The sequence below is a fragment of the Choloepus didactylus genome, chromosome 1 (assembly GCF_015220235.1).
Source record: "Choloepus didactylus isolate mChoDid1 chromosome 1, mChoDid1.pri, whole genome shotgun sequence".
Classification (NCBI taxonomy): Eukaryota; Metazoa; Chordata; class Mammalia; order Pilosa; family Megalonychidae; genus Choloepus; species Choloepus didactylus.
Window position 1 is genome coordinate 178,989,998 of NC_051307.1, and position 24,980 is coordinate 179,014,977.

At 37.5% G+C, this 24,980-nt stretch overlaps 1 protein-coding gene across 8 annotated transcripts in view; it reads right to left on the reverse strand.

Moving 5' to 3' along the window:
* Positions 1-3,149: 3,149 nt before the first annotated feature.
* Positions 3,150-24,980, reverse strand: part of NEK10 (NIMA related kinase 10) — a 296,604-nt gene continuing 274,773 nt past the window's right edge. For 7 of the 8 annotated variants that reach the window (XM_037846062.1, XM_037846074.1, XM_037846068.1 and 4 more), the window contains 5 exons: positions 24,001-24,111; positions 14,260-14,368; positions 12,302-12,354; positions 12,137-12,192; positions 3,150-7,699 (listed from right to left, as the gene is read on the reverse strand). In XM_037846062.1, the coding sequence (XP_037701990.1) occupies positions 7,651-7,699; positions 12,137-12,192; positions 12,302-12,354; positions 14,260-14,368; positions 24,001-24,111 (378 nt within the window). In that variant the 3' untranslated portion in view covers positions 3,150-7,650. Of the gene's footprint in view, positions 7,700-12,136; positions 12,193-12,301; positions 12,355-14,259; positions 14,369-24,000; positions 24,112-24,980 lie in introns of those variants that run through there. The other variant, XR_005218355.1, reaches the window with a different exon arrangement.

The following is a 24,980-nucleotide window of genomic DNA, read 5'->3' on the forward strand; positions in this document are numbered from 1 at the left end:
CAGAGACACCTAGCTGAATCCTGGGGTGGACATTAGCAATGTCCTGGAATCCAGGTCTGCTGTCTGAAGTCATTTTCATGACACTTCCTCCTTCTCCAGAGCCCCTCAGAAGACGCCTCTGTCGGGGTTGTGGTATTTTGATTGCATTAATGGCCCCAACTTTTCAGGCCCCACGTGTCTGTGCCCTTTGGTAATGCCCTCTTAGTTTGCCAGGCCTGGTATAGCAAACACCACAGATGCGTTGGCTTAAAAAATCAGCAATTCATTGTCTCACAGTTCTGGAGGCTAAAAGTCCAAAATCAAGGTGTTGGTTGAATCATGGTTTGTAGGATTCTGTTGGTGGTTTTCCAGCAACCCATAGCTCAGTCTCTGCCTTGTCACGTAGCTGTCTCTCTCCCCATGTGTCTCCTTCTGGCTCCTATTATTGTGTCCAATTCCTCTGCTTATAAGGACTCCAGTCAAACTGGATTAAGGCCCACACTGAATTAGTTTGGCCTCATCTTAATTAAGATCTTTGAAGATCCTATTTATAAATGAGTTCATACCCACAGGACTGGGGTTAGGACTTGAGCATGTCTTTGTGGGGGACAAGATTCAAAATCCACAACATCCTCTGTAGCAGACACACCTTAAGATGGCCCCTGATCATCCATGCTCTTACATAATCTCCTTCATGCAACTTGAAGGTAGGAAGGAACTGGGACTTGCTTCTCACCTCTAGAATATTCCAAAGGTGATAGGATGTCACTCCCTTGATTTAGAATAAGACTAAATTAGCAGGCTGGAGAGAGATGCTCCAGCTGGCCTTGAAGAAGCAAGCTGCTTTGATGTGAATTGCCTATGGAGAAGGCCACATAGAAGGGGACTGCAGGTGGCCTCTAATTGCTGAGGACTTCAGTCCTACAACACAAGGAACTGAATTCTGCCAAAACCCACATGAACTTGGGAGAGGATCCCAAGACTCAGATGAGACCCCAGGTCCGGGTAACACCTTGATTGCAGCCTGTGAGACCCTGAGCAGAGGATTCAGCTTAGCCGAGCTCAAACTTCTGACCTACAGAAACTGTGAGATAATAAATGTGTGTCTTTTCAAGCTGCTAAATTGTTGCAAATAGTCATGCAGCAATAAAAACCTGATCCATTTTCCCACATGAACTTTGGGATTGAACATGTGATATGCTTTGGCCAATGGGACAGGGGCAAACTTGACACAAGCAAAGGCATTTGAAAAAGTAGCTATGCATTTTTGCGTTCTTTTCAATTCTTGCCAGAATTGAAAACATATCTGGGCTAGGCTGCTGGAGGTATATGAGAGACATAAGAAGGAGAGTTGACTTGTCCCAGCTGGGACCATCCTAGACCAACCAGACGCCAATCAATGTCAGCTGACCACAGATGCATGTACCAGCCCAGCGGCAATCAGTCAAGCCCAGCGCAGATCAGCAGAATATCTAGCCAACCTGCAGTCTCAAGAGAAATAATAAATGGTGGTTGTTTTCAAGTCACGAAATTTTAGAGTGCTTTGTTAAGCAACAATTGTGGCAGTAGATAATTGCTAAAGGGACCCACCAATTAAAACCAATGGACATATTCCAGCCAGAACACATATATGATTGGTTGGAACTTTTTTTTTTTTTTTTAATCAAAACACCTGAGAGAATGAAAGGAGAGATTGGGGGAGCTAGTGGATGAAGAGAGATGGCCATTTGCTATGAACTCTTTGACAAAAGTGAAATTATTCTCAATAAAATTGAAAATACATTTTTTATTTCCTTCAGCATTTTACAGAGCATGTTGAAGCAATAGCAAAAATAAAGGCTGCCGGCATCTTTTATATAAATCTTTTATAAAGGCATGTTTTTCTTCTCTTCCAAGGCCTCCAGCCTCATCATTTTGGAGTCTCAGTGTGCTCGTGTAGGAAGGACTTTGGGGGTTTTAGAACTGTGGAATCATGTACAGAGGAGAATGTCCTTTGCCTTCCATGTCTAACACCTTCCCAGAATTACAAATGTTCTCTCTAACAACACAGGCTCTCTAGAAAAATTTAACAGTCTTGTCCTCTGGTAGGACTTGGGTGCAGGTGCTTGTGGGGAGAGGCCTGGGCAGGGGTGCTGAAAAGAAAAAGATACTATCTTTGCCCATTCTATAGGCACAACCCTTTGTGTCCGACCCATAGCTCTGGGTAATATGAAGTTAGGGGTGTCAGCAGACAGCTCTATTTTCTTTTTGATGCTCACAACTCCCCACTGGGAACAACAGACAACAGGAAGTGTTATAATTCAGTTCTGATCCACTAAATGTCAACAAACAAAATACACTGAAAAGATTTTTCTTTTACGTGGTTTTTTTTTCCCTTAGTCTAGAAAAGTAAAATGATGGAATCTTTCCATAGCCAGATTATCAACTGGTTTACTTGCAAACAACTAACATACCATGAAACGTTTCTTTTATAGTCTAGCTACGGGCAGGCTTCTTCAAATCTGCCTGCCTTTATCCACTTAAGTGCCACATATTTCTTGAAAATTTGCATTGTCAGATGTAGATCCTGAGGCCATGGATGAAACATGGGGAAGAAAACACGTGCCCCCACCCCCACCCCCCACACCACCCCCGCCGCCAAGGGCACAGCCACATTCCTTTAATGGCAAATAAAACTGCTTGAGTCGTCAAATTATTTGGAATGCCCCCTAGGGAGCCCATCCTCAGGATTCAGCCATCAGGTTACTGCCGGCCTTTGCAGGCCTTCTGCTACTGTTCTGGGTGGTCGGCTTGATAACTGGTGTCAGTTCAAAGATAACTGGACCTTGGGGAAGGATCTGGCCAGTTGCCTCCAGGGCACTGGGCAGCAGGATCACTCGGGTGCCTGGAGCTCTCGGGGAGCTGCCCCTTGCCTGTCAGGGGGCTGGTGGTCTGAGGACTTGGGAACTTGCCTACTACTTGCCCACCCACCCTTCCCTCAACTTCTCAAAGTATTGTTTTTATTTGGGGATGGTCCCACCTCCTTGAAAGATTAATTCACGTTTAACAAGTAGAGGCTTCTCTTGTGAAGACTTAAATATATTCAACTTCCTCGATGTAATTTTAGATTCATACAAATATTTCATGTTTCTTTTTGACATGAGGTATCCCTAAACTGACTGCATTACCTCTAAAATTTGTCTGAAGTGTGAGGTAAATGGAGTAGAGGACAAGGTTTTTTTTTTTTTTAAATTTAACAGCCATTCATAAGCTGTATAGTCTTTTTTCAGAATCCTGACTGAAATGGCACTTGAAATATAGAACTAAATCATGGGCTATGAATATTCTGTGTGAACTTTATGTCTGACTCAGAAGTTCAAAGGCCTTAAATCATTTGTTCCTCTCTCTACTTGTTTTAGGGGACCAATTCAAAAACTTCAGTTAATTTGTTATTTGTGAGCCCACCAGATCAATTCCAAGCATCCATCCGGATGTGATTATCTGCCAAAATGTCAGTCAGCTATAATTTTCCATAAAGGCAAAACTTCTATCTCTGATTAGGGGAAATGAAGGTATGCTACTTCCAAATGACAACACGTAAGTCACATATTTCCTGCATCACATTTTTGCTGCCTCTAAATACAGCACCTGGGCAGTGCAAACTTTATAATTCCAAAGCAAAACAAAACAAAAAGAAAAGAGATGCTTCTTATGTTTAGGGAAGAATATTCAGTTTTCAATTAGGAATAAAGTTCCTTTACTTTTAGGATAAAAGCAATAAATAGTGTTTTAAATATCTTACATTATTAGAGTTCAGTGTTGCACATTTTTAGTACAATCTCTAGCATACCTTGCATGCCAAGAATGCTGCTATGATTTTAGGGTGTGTGATCTTCCTTTTAAAAATCAACCACCATTGCCCATGGACCCTGAGGGCATGTAAATTATGATATCCATCAATTACCTCATCAAAATCAGAAAATCTTTCCTGTCCCTCTTGCAAATCTCAAAACAATATCACAGCAGGAATATAACCAACCAGTCATATTTACAATATGTAATTTAACTGTAATGACACATAATTTCTTTATCACAAAGTTGTTTCCCTGAGATCAATATGAAAAATAGTATTAAAGGGTATGCACAGTGTTAGCAGCACATTTCAATTGGAAAAATTATCTATCCAAAACTTGCCAATGTCCACCAAAAGATAATTAATACAGTTACACACTTATAACCACATTTAGTTGGTAAACATGAAGAAGTTCATGTTTGGGTGGAATTTCTTCCAAGTAGTCAAAGTCAATATATGGAAGCATTAAGTTTCCCTTGCTTAGGAACCCATCATAGCTGACTGTCCAGTGTTGCTGAGTACTATTTCAGCCCCAGTTCCTTTGCACTGTCTCACCAGTTGATTTATGTGCTCATGAATATACAACATAAAGAAAAAGCAAAAGGCAAACAATAAAAATAGCTTAAACAGGAATTTTTCCTGCCTTCAGACAGAAGCTGAAATCATTTCTATAGGAAAGCAGCATATTTACTGTGCAAAGTCCCTCACCATTCCAAAACAAGAGGGAAATAACATATTTTGCAATTAAGCAAATCAATGAAAGGAATGTAGATTCTACGCATATTAACACTGATAGAATTGACTAAACAATATTATTGTCTTTACACTTCTTAAATATGAGTTGTGAGTAATTGATATTGCTGGAATTACACATAATCTATCAGTGCTATCTTTATTTTTGAACATCAACATTCATAGCATTTAAATAAGTTGTAGATGTTACCAGTAGAAAGACCTAAACTCCTAATCAGTGATATCATTTGTAAACTTTGTAACAGTGTTTAATTATGTTCTGCTTTTTAGAATGCCAAAACAGACTCTGTGCATACTTCCCAAGGTCACGCAGTGCCCTCACGAAGCCCAAGCAACATTTCATTAGGAGGTTTCTGAACCCTAGGTGTAGTGTCCCTGTTACTATCCACTGAGAGGCTACAATTAAAGATCACACATGTGGAAGAAGACAACTTTAACAACAAGCAAGCAAAATCCATGCTGCTGACACCGCCCTGAGAATGGAATATTTTGTTTTTAAAAAGCAAATCAAGGTCTCAAGTACATATATTCACACAGAGCTGGTGGATCAAAACATAATTAACTGGAGCATTTGTGACTCAAAAGTAATCTGAAAAGACTGATTCATATTCTATCCTAAAAAAATATTCAGCCCCAGGGAATTAGGTGAATTCACAGGGATTTCATCACACAACAAATAATTAAAAATTATATAAGAGAAAGAGAAATTTTGAAAATGTAATAAAAAAATTATGAAATCCTTTAAGATCAAATAACATCTTCTTTGCAACAGAAGACATTCAGATAATCAAAACAAAATTATCACTCTTATGAGAGAGGAGCTCCTTGTTTGAAAGTTAGATAATGAGGGCTTTTGGAAAGCTGGCTTCCACTGCTGGGATATGACCTACACAAAATGGTGTCTTTGCCATTGTCCAACTTTCTCTTAGAGATTTGAGCATTCAAGGGGAAGATGTTGATTCAATGTTTATGGTAGTTTAAGGTGGAATTCATATGGAAGACAGTATTTTACCAAAACAGTCCATCTATGATCATTGAGCTGATGGACTTGAGCTGCTGCTGCTGAAAAGAAAATTCATTTGCTTACTTTTTTTTAATTAATTCTTCTTGGCTTGTAGGGTGCTAAATGACACTTGTATGGCCTCAAAGAGTTAGATAAGAACATCTTGCTTCTTTTCTGATCAATAAGGTCAACTATATGCATTCAAAAATACCTTCAAAGAAATTGTTTCTCTTTTCTTACTAAGTTTTGATCTCTGAATACTTCTTTTCTAATCTGTTTACTATATACTACTATTTGAGAAAGAAGTTTATTGTCCAAACTTAAATCCCATAGCTTGGTTTACTTCTAGGTATTGGCATCTGTCACAAATAGAATTTGTGCTCTCTAGGTCTATGTTTTTTCTGCACAATGAGAAAATGAACCCATTCTGTAAGAATTAAATTTAAAAAGAGTGATATTGTAGGTTCAAATTAGTTGAAATAAAAATTTTTGCCTGAGTAAATAGCATTTTGATTTTGCATACAAATTTTACATATGGATGGAATGATCATTGGTTTGAAAAGCTGAAACTGAAATTTTTTGTTATGGTATTTGGATGTATAATTTTAAATTATGGAGATTTGTAATTATTAACTTGGTTTAAAGACAGAAAGATTAATTGACAATCATCAAAGGCAGTAGTGAAAGATTAAAGGGAATTTGGATTTAATTACTTAACATAATTTAAAAAATACTTATGGTTCACATTGAGATGTTTTCATACTATATAAAAGGGTTGTATTTAGCCACTGTAAATATATTGAGCTAAATTCTATGCCAATCCTGCTACAAAGATATCAACATAAATAAAACAGAATTTAGTGAGACGCAAATTAAAAGCATCATTTCTAAGTCCAGATTACTAATTACTTAGGAGAAAACAACATCCTCTAAAAGTAGTTAAATTTGGCAGTAAGGGCATTTCTTGACATTACACCAGAGTTATAAGAAGCCAGATAAAGGGAAAGGATTTTAGCCTAATAAGGATCTAGCGAATTATCATAATAAATTCTCCTTCCTTGGGAATGGGAAGCTGTTTGGCTTTCTGACTTCTCTTTCTTAGGGCTGTCTCAATGAATAAAGAAGGAACTTAAAATTTACTATATAACTGACTTCATTTCAAATTCCTAAACAATAAAAATTTTAAAACAATGTAAGTAATTTTAGTAAGGAGGGACTTCAAATAAGGAATATTGCATCTCTTTCATAGATTCTATGAACTCTTCAAAGTGCTCTAAAAACACTATAATTTCGATTAGCAGCAAAAGCATTAATCTAATGAAAACCTCCCTCTGCCCCGTATGTGTGTGTGTGTGTGTGTGTGTGTGTGTGTGTAATATGCACATACTGTACATCAATATATCCTATTAGTCTAACTCAAATCTGACAAGTTGACAATTATTCCCAGAGGCTGTGCAAAGTCACAAATACTGTCTACACTGAATCACAGTTTGAGATCACTAGCACCCAAGTGTTTAAAAGAGAGACAATCCTTTCATTTTTGAGAAAAAAAAAAATCCAGCACATATATTGAATTTCTTTTAAGTTTAAAAAAATTGGGGGATACAGTGAATCACCCAATATATTATTCTGGGTCTTGTAACTTTCCTTATCTAAAACTTATTTTTTATACATGGAAGGCTAGATGCCTCTAAACATAGTTTAAGCAATCCTGAGTATAAAATATTCCTATGAAAAATATGACAAGTTTCTTTCTTTTTTTAACTTGGAGGAAAGTTCTGTGAGGAGTGGGTTTTCCTCCCACAGATGAATTTTGCAGCATTTTCTCCCGGGAGCACACCAAGAGTCCTGTCATCCTGTATAAAAAGCATCCTGGGAATGCAGCCCCAAAGCACTGCAGCTGTCATAAAGCTTAGGACATCAGAAATCCAGAAAGAGGTCCTGCAGGCACCACAGCATCTTGGTCTCTTCTCTTTCACACCCTTCCAGCAGTATCCAACCCTTTGGGCATCCCGTAGTAGTGGCTGAAGTCTAGAGATTGAACTTCACTGGGAAAAATGAGTCCATTTGAAATGCAGCATTTTCATCTTTTGGTTGGGTGATTCTTGGTCCCCCATGGATAAGAGTGATACCTAGAGGATTGAGAAGTAGAAATAATTCTCTGTAGTAGCAGGTAATTGGTTTACACATTCAATTTCAAAAGCTGTGGCTCAGGCATATGACTAAGTAAATAAATCACAATGAATAAGAAGGTAATTCTAAACATAAAGGACAGGGGCATTTTTAGAAAACTGCCTTCAACTTAAGGTCAGTGCTGACAGAGTCTTTCTCAAATTATAAACTCAATAGGAACTGGTACCTGTTCACAGCAGACAAAAAATACCCATTCAAATTTGCTTGTATATTTAAAGGCCTATGTACATTAAAATACCTGTTTTACAAATTCATCAGTCAGTTGAGGAAACAAAAAAAAATGCTAGTTGATTTAATTTAGATTTCTTTTTATCTTCTATATTGTTATTTCTCAACATATATTTCAATATAATAAAATAAAATATTAATGTCCACTTCCAAGTATATTCATAAAAATTACATGCTCAAACATCTTTGTCTGCAGAGCTTAGTTTTACTCTAACAAACAGCAATGATAAAATTACTGTATCCTTCTAGTAAGGAAGATAAAAGTTTTTGCATGTGAATAATTAATCATACAACCCTGCAAATGATCAAGAATAGAGCCCCCCTTGGGAACAGTTATGAGGCTGGCCAGATCTGTTTGACCTTTCATTTTCTTTACATGCTTTCTCCTCTCATCCCAGTACTATCTCCTCTTCCCAAAATCCCAGAAATAAGGAATCTCCCCATTTTGGTGAGGGGTCCTTGTTGCAATGTCTGTTTCTGTCACCATTTTCTATTCCTAACGCAGCATTTTATGCATGGCACAGTCTTTCTAACCAACTGTCCAAGCAGTCTCCCCGATTATTTAAATAGTACCAGAAATCTTCCCCAAACAGAGCTAATAGCCACATAATAGCTTTATCCAGAGATTTTCAGTCTGAATATGGTACATCACTATGCTCTTCCCTAAAAAAAATGTAGACCCTACATTCTAAACTGAAAATGTGCCATATCTTGTCTTAATGCTTTAATTGCTGTCTAGGTGCTTTGTACATGTGTGTATATGTTAGAACAAACAGTCTTAGGTTTTAAAATTGCATAATTCAGGAATTATGTATGTAATTCTTTCTGCATGGTGCTTAATCAAGATCATTCAATATCTTGTGGTGATGAAGACAATTACAATGATGATGATGACAATTAGGACAACAGCAGATCTGGGTATACCCTAGTGCAAGAAATAAAACAAAGTTATCCATTTCTAATCACATGGCTAGAGCAGTTTTTCTCAACCTTTGTCCCACAGAACAGATGCAGAAATGTTGGGATAAACAAAGATCAAGAGACTTCTTTCCTACAAGACACCTCAGAAATTTCAATATGCTCATGTGTGTCACAATCCTCCAAAAATAGAGAATCTATTTGATCATGAAATTTCTTTTTCCAGGGAATGCCTATTAACATCTCTGATAATATTGACCATTCCATGGAACCTATTTGGGGAAACATACTCTATTGATCCCAAACACTACCCCTACAAGTCCAGTGAAATTCAATGATCTCTACCCTATGGAAAAATCAGGACAGATACAGCTGATCTGACTTGTATTTGGAATTACGTGTTTCCACTTCTTCTAAGTGGAGCCTGACTAATTTCTTGGGAATTAATTTGGAACTCGACTAAACAAGTGATCACTTTAGGCACAATCAAGGGTTATTTTTACTAGTAAACAGTGAGAGTCTTTCTCCCAAGATATATTGTACTATTGCTACTAAAAGCTGGAAAGGTAATATCATGGGAATGTGGATTTTTTAATGAGTGATTCATTTTAATTTGGAGCATTTAAGAAAATTGGCTGTCATGTCCAATTTATGTTGCCTGAACTTTACTGTTTAAATCATGTCTTCAAAACCTTTCACAATTCCAAATGTAACTGTCAATGTTTTTGGCCTTCTTTATTAGGCATCTTATTTATTTATCATAATAAGAAAATCTGCAAAGTCTTTTAATAAAAGGATTATATTACTAGGAGTAAAAGTAATATTTGATTTTAAAAAATGATTGTAGAAATGAAAAGAATAACCATAAATTCCAAAATAAGACTGAAGTAATTATTTATAAAGAAAAGGAAAAAAGAAGCTTTTGTAAGAGTTCTCCTAAGTTCCTTACACACCTGGTTTTCCATTGGCATTTACTTGATTTTCTGAAATACATGAAGTTATTCACTGCCCATGCTCCTGAGTCTCTTGAGGAAATGCAGATAAAATGACAAGAATTACCTCTGCCCCCACTACAAGCCAAAGAACTTGAAATAATAAGATGCTGAGATTCAAGAACATAGACATTCGTACCATCCACGGCAGGCTGGATGTACTGAGGCCTTGAACAGAAAATGAATATTCAAAAACTCTCCAGGGATGGTGGGAAGAGAGTGGTTGTGGTGACGGTAATTTTTGTTAATGATATACCTTTGGAAAATGAGAATTACTCATCATTTCTCTGCCGTTACAAATCACAACAGGACTAAATTTACAAAGGTAGTATTTTGGAAATATATTATCAAACCAAAAGAGCAAGCAGTTGAATAATCTTATGTGTGATTCATAAGAACCCGCTGAAACAGGAGAAGGAAAAAATGTTAGAAACTGAACTAACTTCAAAAAAAGAATCTAATTTCCATATAATGACCTTAACAGGCTGTTCCTGAGACCTTTTTCTCTCACACAGCTGCTAGTTAACTTTGGAAAAGGCTTCTGGAATTATGTAAATAATGGTCACAAGAAACCTTCCCTAGCTGAAAAGGGAGGCAGTTCCTCCAGGCAAAGACTACTCTGGAAGAACATAGTCCAGTGTTCCAAAGGATCAACACTGCAGCCTCCTAAGACAACCCTGAGACATACAGAAGCAAACAGGTATATGTGGGTGCTTAGGATCAATCTGATGATTCAGTTATGAGTGGGCTCCTTGGAAAAGTCAAGAGACAACTCACATGTAGTAGACACTATCAGTGCCCATAATGCCTCACCCATTCTACTTCAAGCATTGGTGGCTTGACTTCTGTTGGTGATTGAATCATACCCCCCACAAAAGGCACGTTCAAGTCCCAACCCCTGGGCCTGCGGTGTGAACTCATTTGTAAATAGGACTTCTGAAGATGTTGTTAGTTAAGGTGTGCCCAAACTGAATGAGGGTGGGCCTTAATCCAACATGGTTGAAGTCCTTATAAGCAAAGGAAATTGAACACAGAGGGAGGAGCCATGGGGAGTAGCCAGAAGTCAACAGAACCCAGAGGGAAAGAGAGAAGACATCGTCATGTACATTGTCATGTACATTGTCATGTGACAGAAGAGCCAGGAACCCCAAAGACTGTCAGACAGAAGATTTGACCTGTAGGAAGCAAGCCTTCTAGCCTCTGAAATTATGAGTCAATAAATTCCTGTCCTTAAGTCAAACCGTTGGTATTTGTTTTAGCAGCTAGGAAATGAAAATAATTTCCAACTGGTAGCACCTGCATTTCTTTTCCTGAGGACTTTCTTTGGTCTCTAGATCCTGCTTTACTCACCTCTGCAACAGGCCAAGAATGCCAGCAAATTAATACCTCTTGAAGGTAGGCCTCAAACAATGACCGATGGAAACTGGAGAATAAACATCCCAACTTCCTCACTCCCTGGGTGGGATAACTCCTGGGTCTGTGTCCAACATTGGCCCTTAGATTTCCTCAGTGGGATCAAACTCCAGTTTCTCACAATGGTAACTTGCTGGATTACTCTTTATTGAATTACTTCCCCACAGCCCTTACAGTGTTTTCTGAAATTACCTCTCAAATAAATTAATTGCACTCAAATCCTTGTGCCCAGCACCGTGGCCACCAGAGACAATAATACTGATAAAATAGACTATACTTTTAGAACACCAGTAAGCATTATATTAGAAGATAATTTGTAGCCCCAGTAAACTGAGATATCTTACTTAGGGTAAGCAAGTAGCATCACATAACAGTAAGTTCCCATCCTACAAACACAACCTAAATTTACTAGAAGAGATTGTTTAGTTGCATCTGATTTCCCTTAGCATTCCATATTAATTAATGGATAAATTTTGGTAATAGAAATTTGAGTTTCCAGCTCTTCTAGAATGTAAAAAATGTTTAATTTTTTAAATATCTAGAAATGTTTTTCCTTTAAAATTACATTCAGTAAGTAATTTATGGGAGTAAATTACTATTAAGCAAAGACCCTTTCTGATTCAACAGAGAATACAGCAGCTATGTTCACCCAAAAGATGGGCAACATATCATCCACCCATGGCTTTATCTAAGCATATATATTTTACAAAATGGTTTAAAATAAAACTTGAAAAAAAACCCTGTAATCAAGAATAAAGAAATCAGATATAACAGCCAATGATCTCAATACATCCTTCACGTTTGAAAGCAAATTATGGATCTCACCTGTTAGAAGTAAAATTGTAATAGCCACTTTCCTCTAGAACTTCTTCAATTACAGTCTAAAGTTGAAAGAAAACTTGGGTTACTATTGGTGTTAAAGCAACAAAATAAAGTAACAAAATTAAAAGCAACAAAATAAAGTCATTCGGGGCACTGCAAAAACCTCACCTGCATCTGTTCATATGTTATTCCCTCCTCCAAATCAAAGCTGGTGGGCAGAACTGAAATAGATAAGTTAGGGAAAGTCTGACATTTGGTTCACATTTTCTTAGTTAGATTTTATTGGCAATTATGACAACTGCAGTGAAAACAAGTCAGTTTCTTAATGATGAAGATGAATACTTACAAGCGAATTCCAAATTATCTTTACTTTGAAGATTCAAACTCTTTGTTGAATCACTGGCTGATTTTTGGGTGGCCATCACAACATAATATATAACGATTCAGGGGCATAGCTCATGGTATAATTTGGCTAATTAAGTTGTGAGTGCGTGTGTGTGGGTGTGTGTATGTGTTGGGGACAGATTGGGTGTGATTCCAAACACAAATTACCTGATGGGTGAATTTTCTGATTCAGAAACTCTTCCTAATTCACAAGGCAATAAAAGAGTAGATATGTGCTGGAAAGAAAATATATCCTTAAAGGGAGGCACAAATAGTGAAAGACAATAAGGCTCTGACCCTTTCATATGGCTGCTGAGGAGGGAAATGCATTTAATATCAGAAGACTATACTTCCTATGATGACTGGTGTGAGTATGGTATACCAGCACCTTCACCCAAAGCAATGGGTTGGCCAGCCCCACTCAAATCAACCAACACTGACACAAGTGCCAATTTGGATAGAGGGGAGGGAGTTTGAAAAGAGACATGAAGATGTGAAATGAAAAGTCCGATTCTAAAGTCAGGCTTAAAGGTATTTCTCACAGTGCTAGCAGTCTCCGTTTTCTTTGCTTTTCCCAGCCTGCTCTGAAATACTGGCTGGAGAGCTGCCCTGGGGGGAGTTTGTCAACTCACTGTCAGACCTCTGAGAGACCTCCACCAGCATTGTTCACTTCATTAGAATTGCTATTGTCAGGGGAAATTTGGCCTGTGACTAATTTACTTGCCCTGGGAGACGCTTTTAAAAGGCAAATGACTGCATACAACTTTTCATTTTGATCTTATGGATATCTCAGGAACTCTCTTCAAAGAACTTCTGCCTATACTGCTTAGCTTTATCCCAGGAGTCTAAGACTTAGAAGTCTAAGACTATGAAATTATTTGTACAGACAACAACAAAAAACATATGCTTGGCCACGCTGAGGAGATGGCAAGTCTTTCCTTAACCATAAAGGCTCCACTTCTATCCATTTCATTGAGTGACATAATTAGAGTTTTTATGGATTCAAAAATTACTGAGGGATTCTGAAAAGTAGCCTGAAAGCTTTAGAACTGAGGCACTTAGAGCTCAAAAGTGATGAGTCAAATTATGCTCAGCCCCTCCCAATGGCCAAGCACTCTTTATATGTTAACTCAGATCTTCCCTGAAAATCTATGATGCATGTATCATTTTTATCCCCATTTTACAGACAAGGAAACTGTGGTTCAGAGATGTTAAAAAATTTGCCCACAGTTGGCTGCTAAATGGTTGAGATTTTAATCTAGGCATTCTGTGTTTCCAGAACCTGTGCCTTTAATCCCTATGCTACACTGTCTCTCTAAATAAGATTATGCAAAAATAATTTAATATTTCTTTAGCTGTCCAATGTGAATTCTTCAAGTAAGTTTCTATTTTTTTTTCCATTTTTAATATTTCAAACTCTTCATTTTTACTTTTTATTTCACTGGATGCTCTTGGGCATTTGATATCTCATCATCAGATAAGCAAGAAGAAATAAAAGGAAATACAATCCACTCACAGATTCTGTTTATGATATTAATACATGATCAAGGAAGCTGCCTCGACTAGGTAAAATTAATCTCAGGGAATTCTTAGATTCTTATCTTATGTCCCTTGCAACTATTGCCACAGATGATCACAATAATCTATTTTTATTTTAAATTACAGGTTTTCTTTTATGGATAACTGTTGATTCAATCAATACATTACTTTCTGAAAGCCAGATTTCCCTCGATGACCATTACCTGTTGGGTCATTTGGGGACAGGCTGTTTCCACCCGATGCATGATGTAATAAATGGTAATCTGCTGTAAAAAAGTTGGGCTCAATTGGTTCTGGAGATCCCTGAGATAACTGAAAAATAAAAATCAAAACCACATCTTATTTTACAATCAGAAACAAATGACATGAGATCTTTGTGTGGGGTTTTCCATTTCCCTTTGTCTCTACACAGAAAATTTAGTGCTGTATGGTATTTTCAATCCCTTGTAGATAGATAAAGAAACATCTTCCTTCCAAAGGAACTTTTAAGTTGGAGGCAGGCAAACTATGGCGAAAGCAAGTTAGACAATTCCCTGGTCACATGGAAAAAAAAAAAAAAAAAAACTTTATAGCTTTATGAGAGCAAAATAAAAATGGATAGAAAAATAATGGCATGCGGTCTGGGGCATCAAAATGTTATTTTTATCAGGCGCAGGAGGAATAAACTCCAATTGTTCAACAGAACAATATTCAGCTCAAGTCACCATCATTTTCATGTACCTGCCTTGAACAATGCCTTCTTGTCTGACCAAGGCGAGCCAGTTTATTAATGTATTTTACTAAATTACTAATAATTAATTTTAATCTCTAAACATTCCTTCCCAATACTCCAAAGGAAAGAGTAATTTACCAAATAGCAGAATTTATTAAAGCTCCAATTGTTTAATGTCTTCCTTTACACCTGAATTTTTTAATGGAATTTAAGGCTATAAACATTTTTCACCCTCCTTTCAACTTTAATTCCTCCTAGGACTTGGACTGGCCAACTTTTAGTGCCTGAGTTAATATATAATATACTTTAAAAATGCCAAGTCATATTAATAAACCAGAAAAAAATGGCACAATTTGGAGTACACAATAGTAGTTACCTTGGATTCACATACTCTGTTCATGAATTAAAAACACATCATTCAATCACTTGGGAAAACTCTTTGGCAGTATATATCAAGTTAAACAACATACTCCAAGCCTATAACCCAGCAATACCACTGTTAGATATTTACCCAAGAAAAATGAGTTCATATATCCACCAAAACACTTGTATAAGAATGTTCATAGCACCTTTATTTGCAATAACTAAAAACTGGAAAAAATGCAAATGCTCATAGAAGAATGGATAGATATGTGGTGTGTTCATACAATGGAATTCTTCAAAGCAATAAAGAACAAACTACCTATATGCACAGCAACAATGGGTAAATGTTGAGCAAAAAAGCCAAAAAAGATGGAATACATAATGTATGAATCCATTTACATACATTTTCACAATGAGGCAAAAATAACCAATGGTGGTAGAGATAGGAATGATGATTACCTTGTGGCAGGGAATGTGGTTTGACTGGAAAAGGGAAAAGGAAAACTTCTGGGGGGCTGGAAATGTTCTTTATATTGATATGGGGGTAGTCACAAGGGCGATTATATATGTAACAGTTCATGGAACTGTATATGTACCTCACTGTATATATTATGCATTTTATACCTCATAAAAAGTTTATATTAACAATTGATTAATTATTCCATCAGTGTACTTTGGATACTGTAAATACAAGCTATTTATGTGCTTTTCAGTTACCATATTCCCAAACACCTACTATACTTTAGAAAAAAATGATTCCATCCTTTTTGATTCTTGAAAATTTCTTTTCCTTATGATGCTGATGATTGAAAAAAATACTAATCTGTTGGTAAAATGTCAAGATTGTAACATGTTGTAATGCAGGAGGATCTGACAGTCACATACTTACTGACTTTCTCAGTGCTGTGGGCTGCCTTGGAGACAGCTCTCCACATTCTAAATTTCTCATATCCCAGTAGCAGGTCTCTCCAACTAAGCTGCTTAATAGGTCTTACGAGGCTGAAAATGTCTTCCCAGTATTATCTTTCAAATTACTTCAGATAGGACTGATTTTCATATGGTTTAGCGTAAGAGTAATCTGGGTTGCCTGAAATGCTCACACTGATTATACAAATCTTATTTAAGTCAATTTAATTATTAAGTATACACCTTGGAATCCTAAAGATTTTGCAGACAGGAAGATGTTTAAAGCCTCACAATAAAGTGTGTGAATTGTGACCTGGAGAGGTCAAGATTTCCATTTGAAGATGGAAAGGACAAGTCCTTTATATTGATTTCAAACCTTGAAGAGGGGAGAGCTTTAGTTTCCAGTGTTTATGTCATGCTAGCCATCTCCTTTAGCTAAAGAACTGCAAATCCTCAGAGGGATGAGCCTGTGGATGAAGGCAAGAACTAAAATTCCTTGGTTTTGTGTTTTTAACCCCAGGTACATTTATTTTTATTCTAGGCAGTTCCCAGAAATACTTCTATTTGCAATTCATTTTGTCGACATACTTATTCTTTCAGCAAACTTTTTTTGCCCCCTCCTATGTGTTGGGCAGCATACTTTATGCTCTGAGCAGGTTTTGTAAAAGAGGGATGAAAGCTGCTCAATGCACATACACTGATGATCTGCTCAGCTTATTAGCACCATGTCAGGCACCACAGAGAACGCAGGTGTGATCGGACCTCCATGAGACTTGCAACTTGACCAGGAAAACAGGTTAATGTAGACGGAACAACAGGACAATGCAATATATAATGAAGTGTGAAATGAAGTGGTGAGTTCCAAGCTTAGTAAAAGAAGGATGATTCATGAAGACTAGAATGGTTTCTAGAGGCTCTGTGGAAGAAAGACTGAAGCTGAGCCTTGAGGGATGGATTTGGATGGACTGAAGGAAGTGAAGCGGACATTTCAGGTGAGAGGAACTTGGGGTAAAGGTTGGGAATTGCATATTAATAGCAGAGGGATGTCCATGTTATGAAGGTATAGGATTCAGGTTGAAGAGGGGAAAGCCACATGTCATTCATTAATTCAGTGAATACTTTTTTAATCAACTATTATGCACCAAGCACTAATCTAAATAATGAAGAAACCAACAATGACCAAGGCTAACCACAGATATTGTATTCTTGTACCTTACTGCTTAATTAGGAAGAAATATGTATGTGAAATATCCACACTGAGTAAATGCAAAATTGCAACTGTGCTCACTGTACCAAAAGATAGCCTGTGGCCTAACAGGTGGATTTGACCTAGTCAGGGAAGGATTCCCTGAGTGATACACATGCTGAGAGCTGAAATAATAAGTAAAGGATAGGGTGGGGAAGAGCATTACAAGCAGTGGAAAAACCACATGCAGAAACTGTGGAGGAAGCACGTGGTAGATAAACAGACTTTAGAAAGGGCCTTATGGCTAATGTGGAGACAGCACAGGACAAGAGTGGTATAAGATGAAGATGGAGAGATAGGCAGGGGTTGGACCAGACAGGACCTGTTGACCTCTTATACGGAGAGCCTGTGAAGGGTTTTCTGTGTGTGTGTGCGTGCGTGCGCATGTGTGTTTGGGAATAGTGGGGAAGACATGATCAGATTTCTGTTTTCAAAAGATCACACTGGATGCAATTTATATAACAGAAAATTGAGCCAAGGGTAAATGAAGCTAGGTGCCAGAAGTGAGAAATGTTTCAGTATGTTCCCTCACACCTCACTCACCGTTCCTCTGGTTTTATTTTCTTTCAATTTTCCTTATCTGCAAACTGAATTATATTAAGACCTATTGTATTGCCTTAATTTTCATCTTTTCTACCCCCATTCCTATCTTTTAGTTTTTCATTAGATATTATAAACCAACCTGTTAAATGACCAACATTTATACTTACTGTTTTCCTGTACTTACACACATGAATGGCCCATCATTAGCTCCACCATGCTCTCTAAACTGTGTTTCCCCAAACCCTAAGGATGAAGCCCTCATCCTCACCTCCACTTCTATCAGAAACAGGCTTGCTGCTATGGTATTTATGTTTCTACACAGGATTATGTTTCTAACAAAGAATTAAAAAACTAAGAGAAAGGTAAAAAACCATGGTTCTATGCTCACTGCAACCAGGAGCCCATCCTCCCTTCTTCAACACAGACACTGAAGGTGGTGTGGGAGGGAGGGGACCCCAATGGGCAGAAGCTAGCCCGACCATGGGAGCTTCCCTGCTTGGTCCAAAAAGGTCAGCACCAGACACTGCTGGTTTATGATGCCCCCATGGGGCCCTGAAGCGGGCTAGGCAAATACAAGGCCTGATTTTCATATGCCTAAAGAACCATTAATTATAGCCCAAGGAACTCAGAAAGCTGCCTCTCTGGAGAAAAAAAAAAAAAAAAGCTGGAAAACCAGAGTTAGAAATTAAAGAGACTCCAGTCATTGGAAGAGGGAAACTTGACTTTGCTGGTATGAGTTGAAGTAGAAACAGAGGAACAAAAGGGAAGTGTCAGGAAGGCCCATGCCCACAGGAAGCAGTTCTGGGTAATCTACACCCTAACACAGGGAAGATGTCACTTTTGACTAGGCATTCTTACTCAAAGTGTGGCCCATAGATCATAAGTACAGGCATCATCTCAGAGCTGTTTAGAAATGCAATCTTGGGTCCAGAATGCAACTGAATCTGGATAATTTTTGAACCTACCAGGTAGCCTATCTTTCCAATCAAAAGCCTCAAGTCTGTCAGATTGCGGTAAGTTCACGGGGGCAGGGACCCAGATCCTTGCTACTCAAAGTGTATACCTGGATCAGTAGCATCAACCATCTCCTGGGAGCTTGTTAGAGGAGCACGATCTTGGCCTCTCCCCAGACCTACTGAATCAGAATCTGTTTGTTAACAAGATTAATCAGGTGATTGATATACACAATAAAATTGGACAAACACTGATCCTATCAAGTTTTCAACTTTGGCTGCACAGAGGAATCACCTGGGAGTTTAAAAAAAAAAAAAAGCCCACTGCTTGGATCCCAACTCCAGGGATTCAGATTTAATTGGTATGGGGTGTGGCCTGGGCATCAGGATGTTTACATGCTCCATATGATTCTAATGTATAGCAAAATTGAGAACCACTAGGCATGGCAGCATGCTTTGATAGCCAACTGTTTGCCACTTGGGCCTAAATTCTTTTGTTTCACTACTTGTTTCACACAACATTTGTATCTTAAAGTGCAATGGTTTTCAGCCCTGGCTGTATGCTAGAATCAAAGGGGACAGGACCCAACTAGCCCATCCTATGCTTTTGTGCAAATGAGAAAAGTTGCCCCCTTTCTTCAGAGGATGCAACCCACGCCCCCTGAACCAGGTGCTCTTGGGCAGGACATAATGTGCACAACTCTAAGTGTCAGCATTGCCTGGAGAGCTGTTTTTAAAATGGTAATGCCCAGGCAATGGTCTGAGGATCAATATTGGAGGAAGGTGAGGGAGAGGGGGATAGATAGGATGGGGGAGATGGTGGGAAGGAGAACCCTCCCCAGGTGATTCTTTCTTAAGAACAAGAACAAACACTTTTTATTATAAGAAAAAATTTAAGCACTTACAAAAGTAGAGACAATAGTGTAATGAACTTTATGTAAATATCACAGCTTAAATATAGCCAATCTTGCTTCATTTATACTCCTCCATTTCCCTTACTACTTCTTCCTACCCCCAGGATTTGGAAGCAAATATACATCATATCATGTTGTCCATAAATATTTCAGAATGGATCTTTAAAAAAAAAGATTTCTTTTCTAAAACAAAACCACAATACATTTATTCTGCCTAAAAGAAATTCCTTAATATAGTAAAAAATACAATCAATGTTTACATTTTCTCATAAATATGTATAGACAATTGTTTTGGAATTCCTCTGTTCAAATCAGGAAGAAATAAGTTCATATCTTGCAAGTAGTTGATGTTTTTCCTAAGATTCTTTATTCTTTAATCTATAAGCAGCCCCTCTCCTCTTCTCTCTCCTTGCAATTTATTTATTGAAGAAAATAGATAATTTTTTTCCTATAGAATTTCCCACTCTGGATTTTGCTGATTTTCCCCTTGGTATCATTTAACATGTTCCATTGTTCCTTTTATTGATGTAAATGGATAGTTAGATCAGAAAAGGGTTTGGAAAACTTTATTTTTAATGGGTCAGATCGTAAATATTTTTTACTTTGTGGGCCATATAGTCTCTTTTGCAGTAATTCAACGCTGCCTGTAGCCATAGACAATACATAAGGGATTGGGTGTGGTTTTGTTCCAATAAAACTATTTACAAAAACAGTCAGTGGGCCACATTTGGCTCACTGGCTATAGTTTTCCAACAACTGATCTGGAGGCTTGATCAGATTCAGATTCAACCTTTAGGAAAGAATACTTCATTGATGGTGTGGTGTGCTTCCTTCACATATTATGTCTGGTTCTAGTTGTCTCTTTTTGTGATGTTAGCAGTCATTGGCAATCATGTTTAGATCCATTATTTCATTAGGAGCTATAAAATGGTGATAGTCTAGTATTCCTTCAGCACTTACTAGCTGAAGTACTACGATAATAAGAAACTTCCCTTCATCAACTATTTAGTTATCCTGAGAGAAAATCCATAAGCAAGAGGCAGAATAAATGCAATTTTGTAAATAATTTTGTAAATAATTTTTGTAAATAATTTTGTAAATTTCCTTTTGTAAATAATTTTCAAAATAATGAGTTGGTTACCTAGTGTCTTCCAAAGGTATCATTTGAGGGAACTTTTTTGAGTAGCAGTATGAAGAGTGGATTTAAACATATTTAATGCTTTAATCCATTGCAGTTAATCTTACTGATGCTCCAGTTATCCCATAGATAGCCAGTGGGAGTCTCTTCCAGTTGGCTCCTGAATCATTATGATCCAACCTTGTAGTCCTTCATAGCATCCATGCTAGCTATGTCAAGATATTCCAGTCCCATCTATACAGTTCTTGCCCTAGAGCTACCATCAGCTACATCTCCAACGAGCCCTGGGTGCTAGGGGAGCTCACTGTTACTTGATTCATTTTAGAACTTTTTAGTGAAAACACAAGAAAATATGTATATTTTTAAAAGATAAGATTTATCATGAATTCACACTCATTTATACTGATACTTCCCATTCCAATTTGAATTACTCTTTTCTGTTTTACTTCTGTATCTCCTTTCTCCCATGCTGAAAATTCCAGTTCCCAAAGACATCTATAATGATTACTCACTTGCTTTAATTCTAGCCAAGGCTGGGCACATCAGACTAAAACCCAACTTAGGTGAGTTGTGTGTAAAGAGCTTAATTCTTACAAAAAGGCTTTTCCATTTTTCTCTCTATATAATAAGCAGGTACAATCATCCTATAATGACTGCTTTAAACTGTAGTCATGTAGTCCCTGAGGCTAGGAAATATTTCAGAGGGGAAGGTGAAAATCAAGCACATTTTAGATTGTCATCACTCACTGTTCCCACAATGGTGTGGGGGGACTGTGCCAGTCAAAGGCTAATTGGCCACTCTTCTATGATTCCACAGGGGACAAAAAATACAGAAATGGGGGGAAAATTGCAAACTCTTTTCTCATTTTGGTTTGGAGGGTACAGGACAGCTTTCATTTATTCAACCATTATACATTAAGCACCATGTGCTAGGCACTGTGCAAAGCTCTGGGGAATCAAGGATGAATAAGACACATTCACTGCCTTTGGAAGAAACAGAAATGTAAGGCAGATAAATAGCTATTTAAAACACAACAATATGAATGAAAAAGTGATTCAAGCATAAAGAAAGAGGAGATTAATTCTGGACAGGGAAAACTAAGGAATGTTTCTATGGAGGAGGTGTCTTCTCAGTTCACTGGTGAAGAATAAGGCATATTTTTCTGCCCGTTACTGAAAATGCCTTTAGCATACAAAAGGTGGGACCTGCCTCCCTGGCCCAGGATGGTATGGACCAACTTCACAGGGAGCCAGCTCGTGCCAGGGGCATCGTGTGGAGGACTGGGACTGTGCCTCTGATGGTAAGCTGGGTCCTGGAGCTAAGTATTACATTTTCTCAATCCTTAAACACTAAATGGTATATAGGGCCTTGCCCTGCCTGAGGATCCATAGCTGATGTCCCAAAGACCACCAAATACTTCCCATTCCAATTTGAATTAATCTTTTCTGTTTTACTTCTGTTATCTCCTTTCAGAAGGGGGCCAGTGGCATTTTTCAGAGGAGAGTTTAATCTGCCTCTTAACCAAGCTGAAAATAAGGATAAGTCTATCTCCTTTTGGGTTCTGTTCCCCTAACACCCTCTGCCACCTCATACACGCCTCTGATTTTACTTCCCCAGACACAAAGAAACAGAAGGTAAGTGCTCTAATGAGCAATTCTGGCATGATACATAGGAAGACAGACACGGAGGGAGAGAGGTAATTTAACAAAAGGAAAGAAAGACAGCAAGGAAGGGGTGCAAAATTGAAAACCTAAGTAATAAAAGAGATAATGATTTGCTTTAAGGACATGTACTGATGGAAAACTGCTGAGGAAGGAAGAGCCATAGCCACCTTTGTGCATTAGACAGTTTGTAGCAGGAGCTTTCATCTCAGAAAATTAGATTTGCTTTTAAAATAAGTTTGTGTACAAATTGGATTATGCTGAATATCATTTTAATAATACAAAGCCCTAGCAACATACAATCTTTTCATGGGAGACTTGAGCTTCTGTCTTTTAAAAAAATATGTTCATTTGTCTTCATGATACAGTAGGTAAATATAACAAAATAAATACCAGAGGTCTTCTCCACTTCTGTTTTCATCTCCTCTTGCTTTGTTTCTTGTTTGCCAACACAACTTATGAAAGAAATCTCTGCTCTCCGATCTCTGAGGAAGTGGGATTTTTATTTTGTTTACTTGCAACTGTGTCATTTTTCCCCATCTTCTTTGTATGTGTGCAGGCAGCACTGATGTAACAGTAAAAACATACTGTTTGAACTTCTTATCTAAGAGTCTATCACTTTCTGAATAGTGAGTAGGTTTATGCTTAAGATCGAGTTCATGAGGGGAAAAGAAACTGTAAAGGCAAAGTCCATTGGCAGCCTGACTATTCCAAAGTTTAAGAATATGATGAAGCTTTTGAAAGTATGAGATTGGAATGGACTAAGCATCTCTACCCAGGTGGGCCTGAATTGCTTGTGTCTTGGGACTTTCAGGGACAGGAGAATTAGAGCTTATGACATATCCAGAGACTATCCAAATGCTACCAACCAAGACAAAGGGACTTCCTATCACCAAGCTGTGTCCACCAGAAACATTTATTTTTCCTATTAGGTGGATTTAACATCTTTTTGAGTTCATATTTACATGATGAATAAAATATTTACTGATATCCAAAATCTAGGAAGATTGTAGAATGTAGAAGATGAAAAGAACCTTAGAAATATTTAATTGAAACCTCATACATGATAAAAATCAAGGTCTCAGATGGTTAAATAACTTCTTCAGTATGGCAAAACTTTTAAGAACTAAATTTTAGCCACTAAATCGAAATTTAGGGATGTATTGAAGACTGTTCTAATATGACATTGGAATAGAATCCTCTAAAAGAGACTAAAATATATACGGTTTCAATTGAAGATATTTTAATAACATTTATTCTGAGGTAAACATGCAATAATGCTCAAAGAACTTTCTATCATCATCTGAGGACGACGGCTACAGAAATAAACGTAAGAATATTAGAAGCAAAGACATAGCCTCGATTTGGTAGCTTAAGCAGTGACAATGATTCTTAATAGAGGACAGAGTTTGAAGTATTAAAAAAAAAGTGGGGAAGGATAAAATTTAACTCTTACAATATGGTTTTGTTAACCAAAAGAAGAATTACTACAAAAAGAATACTGTACCTTTTTAATTTCAGATTTCAAATTACAAGGGTTACTCTGCTGGCTGAAGAGGGATTTCTTGAATCTTTCTATAACCCTTCTTTTCAAATTGTGGTGCAAAGCTGGAGGAAGCTGCAAGAAATGAGAAAACAATCACATAACCTAATTGTTAACACTGCACAGCTGACTCCCAGGAAGTATTTACTGATGGTCAATATAATAATATTCATTCACATGAAGGACTAAGTTAGAATTTAAATTTTATTCAGGAAAGAGCATATGGCTATATGCTATAAATCTGTCATCCAACACTCCAGAAGGAGTACAATATATTATTCTGCTTTGTTTCAAAAGGCTGCTTCCATTTGTCTTATTATTCTTTCATTCTATTGATATTACTTTTCATATACCAACCAAATGATTTAGTTGCAAACATTTTGGAAAGAATAGGTTTGACCAGGTAAGCTGCATTTCATCAGATGTTCAGGTGCTTATAGCATACCCAGAACTGTGCTAAACATCTCAGCCATGGCCCTTGATTGGAAGAATTTGATATTTTGGACCAGGAGACAGATATCTGCATCAACACAGAGTTAAATGTCTGCCTGTGAGTTCTCCTGAAAATTCAGCTGGAAAGAGATCTGATTTCAGGGACAAATCTTATACAGGAGAAGGAGAAGATGGATTAGTATACATTAGGACCAGGACAGGATTGATTTAGATTTAATAAGTAAATAATAAGTCACTGCAGAGTCTTAGAAAATACAGTGATTGGATGAAAATGGGGATTTCAAAATATCAATTTTGTAGTGCTCTGCAGGTTGGATTTATACAAGAAAATCAAAGATCTGGAAAAGCAAAGAGGGATGAAGTGAAGTTTGGGAGACGGATAACAGGGTCAGAATTATAAGGAGTCTCAGAGTCGAAATAATTGATTTTGTTTAAAATGTAAAAAGGACTTGAAAGGAGAGGAGAAGAAACAATGTGGAAAAGGATGGAAG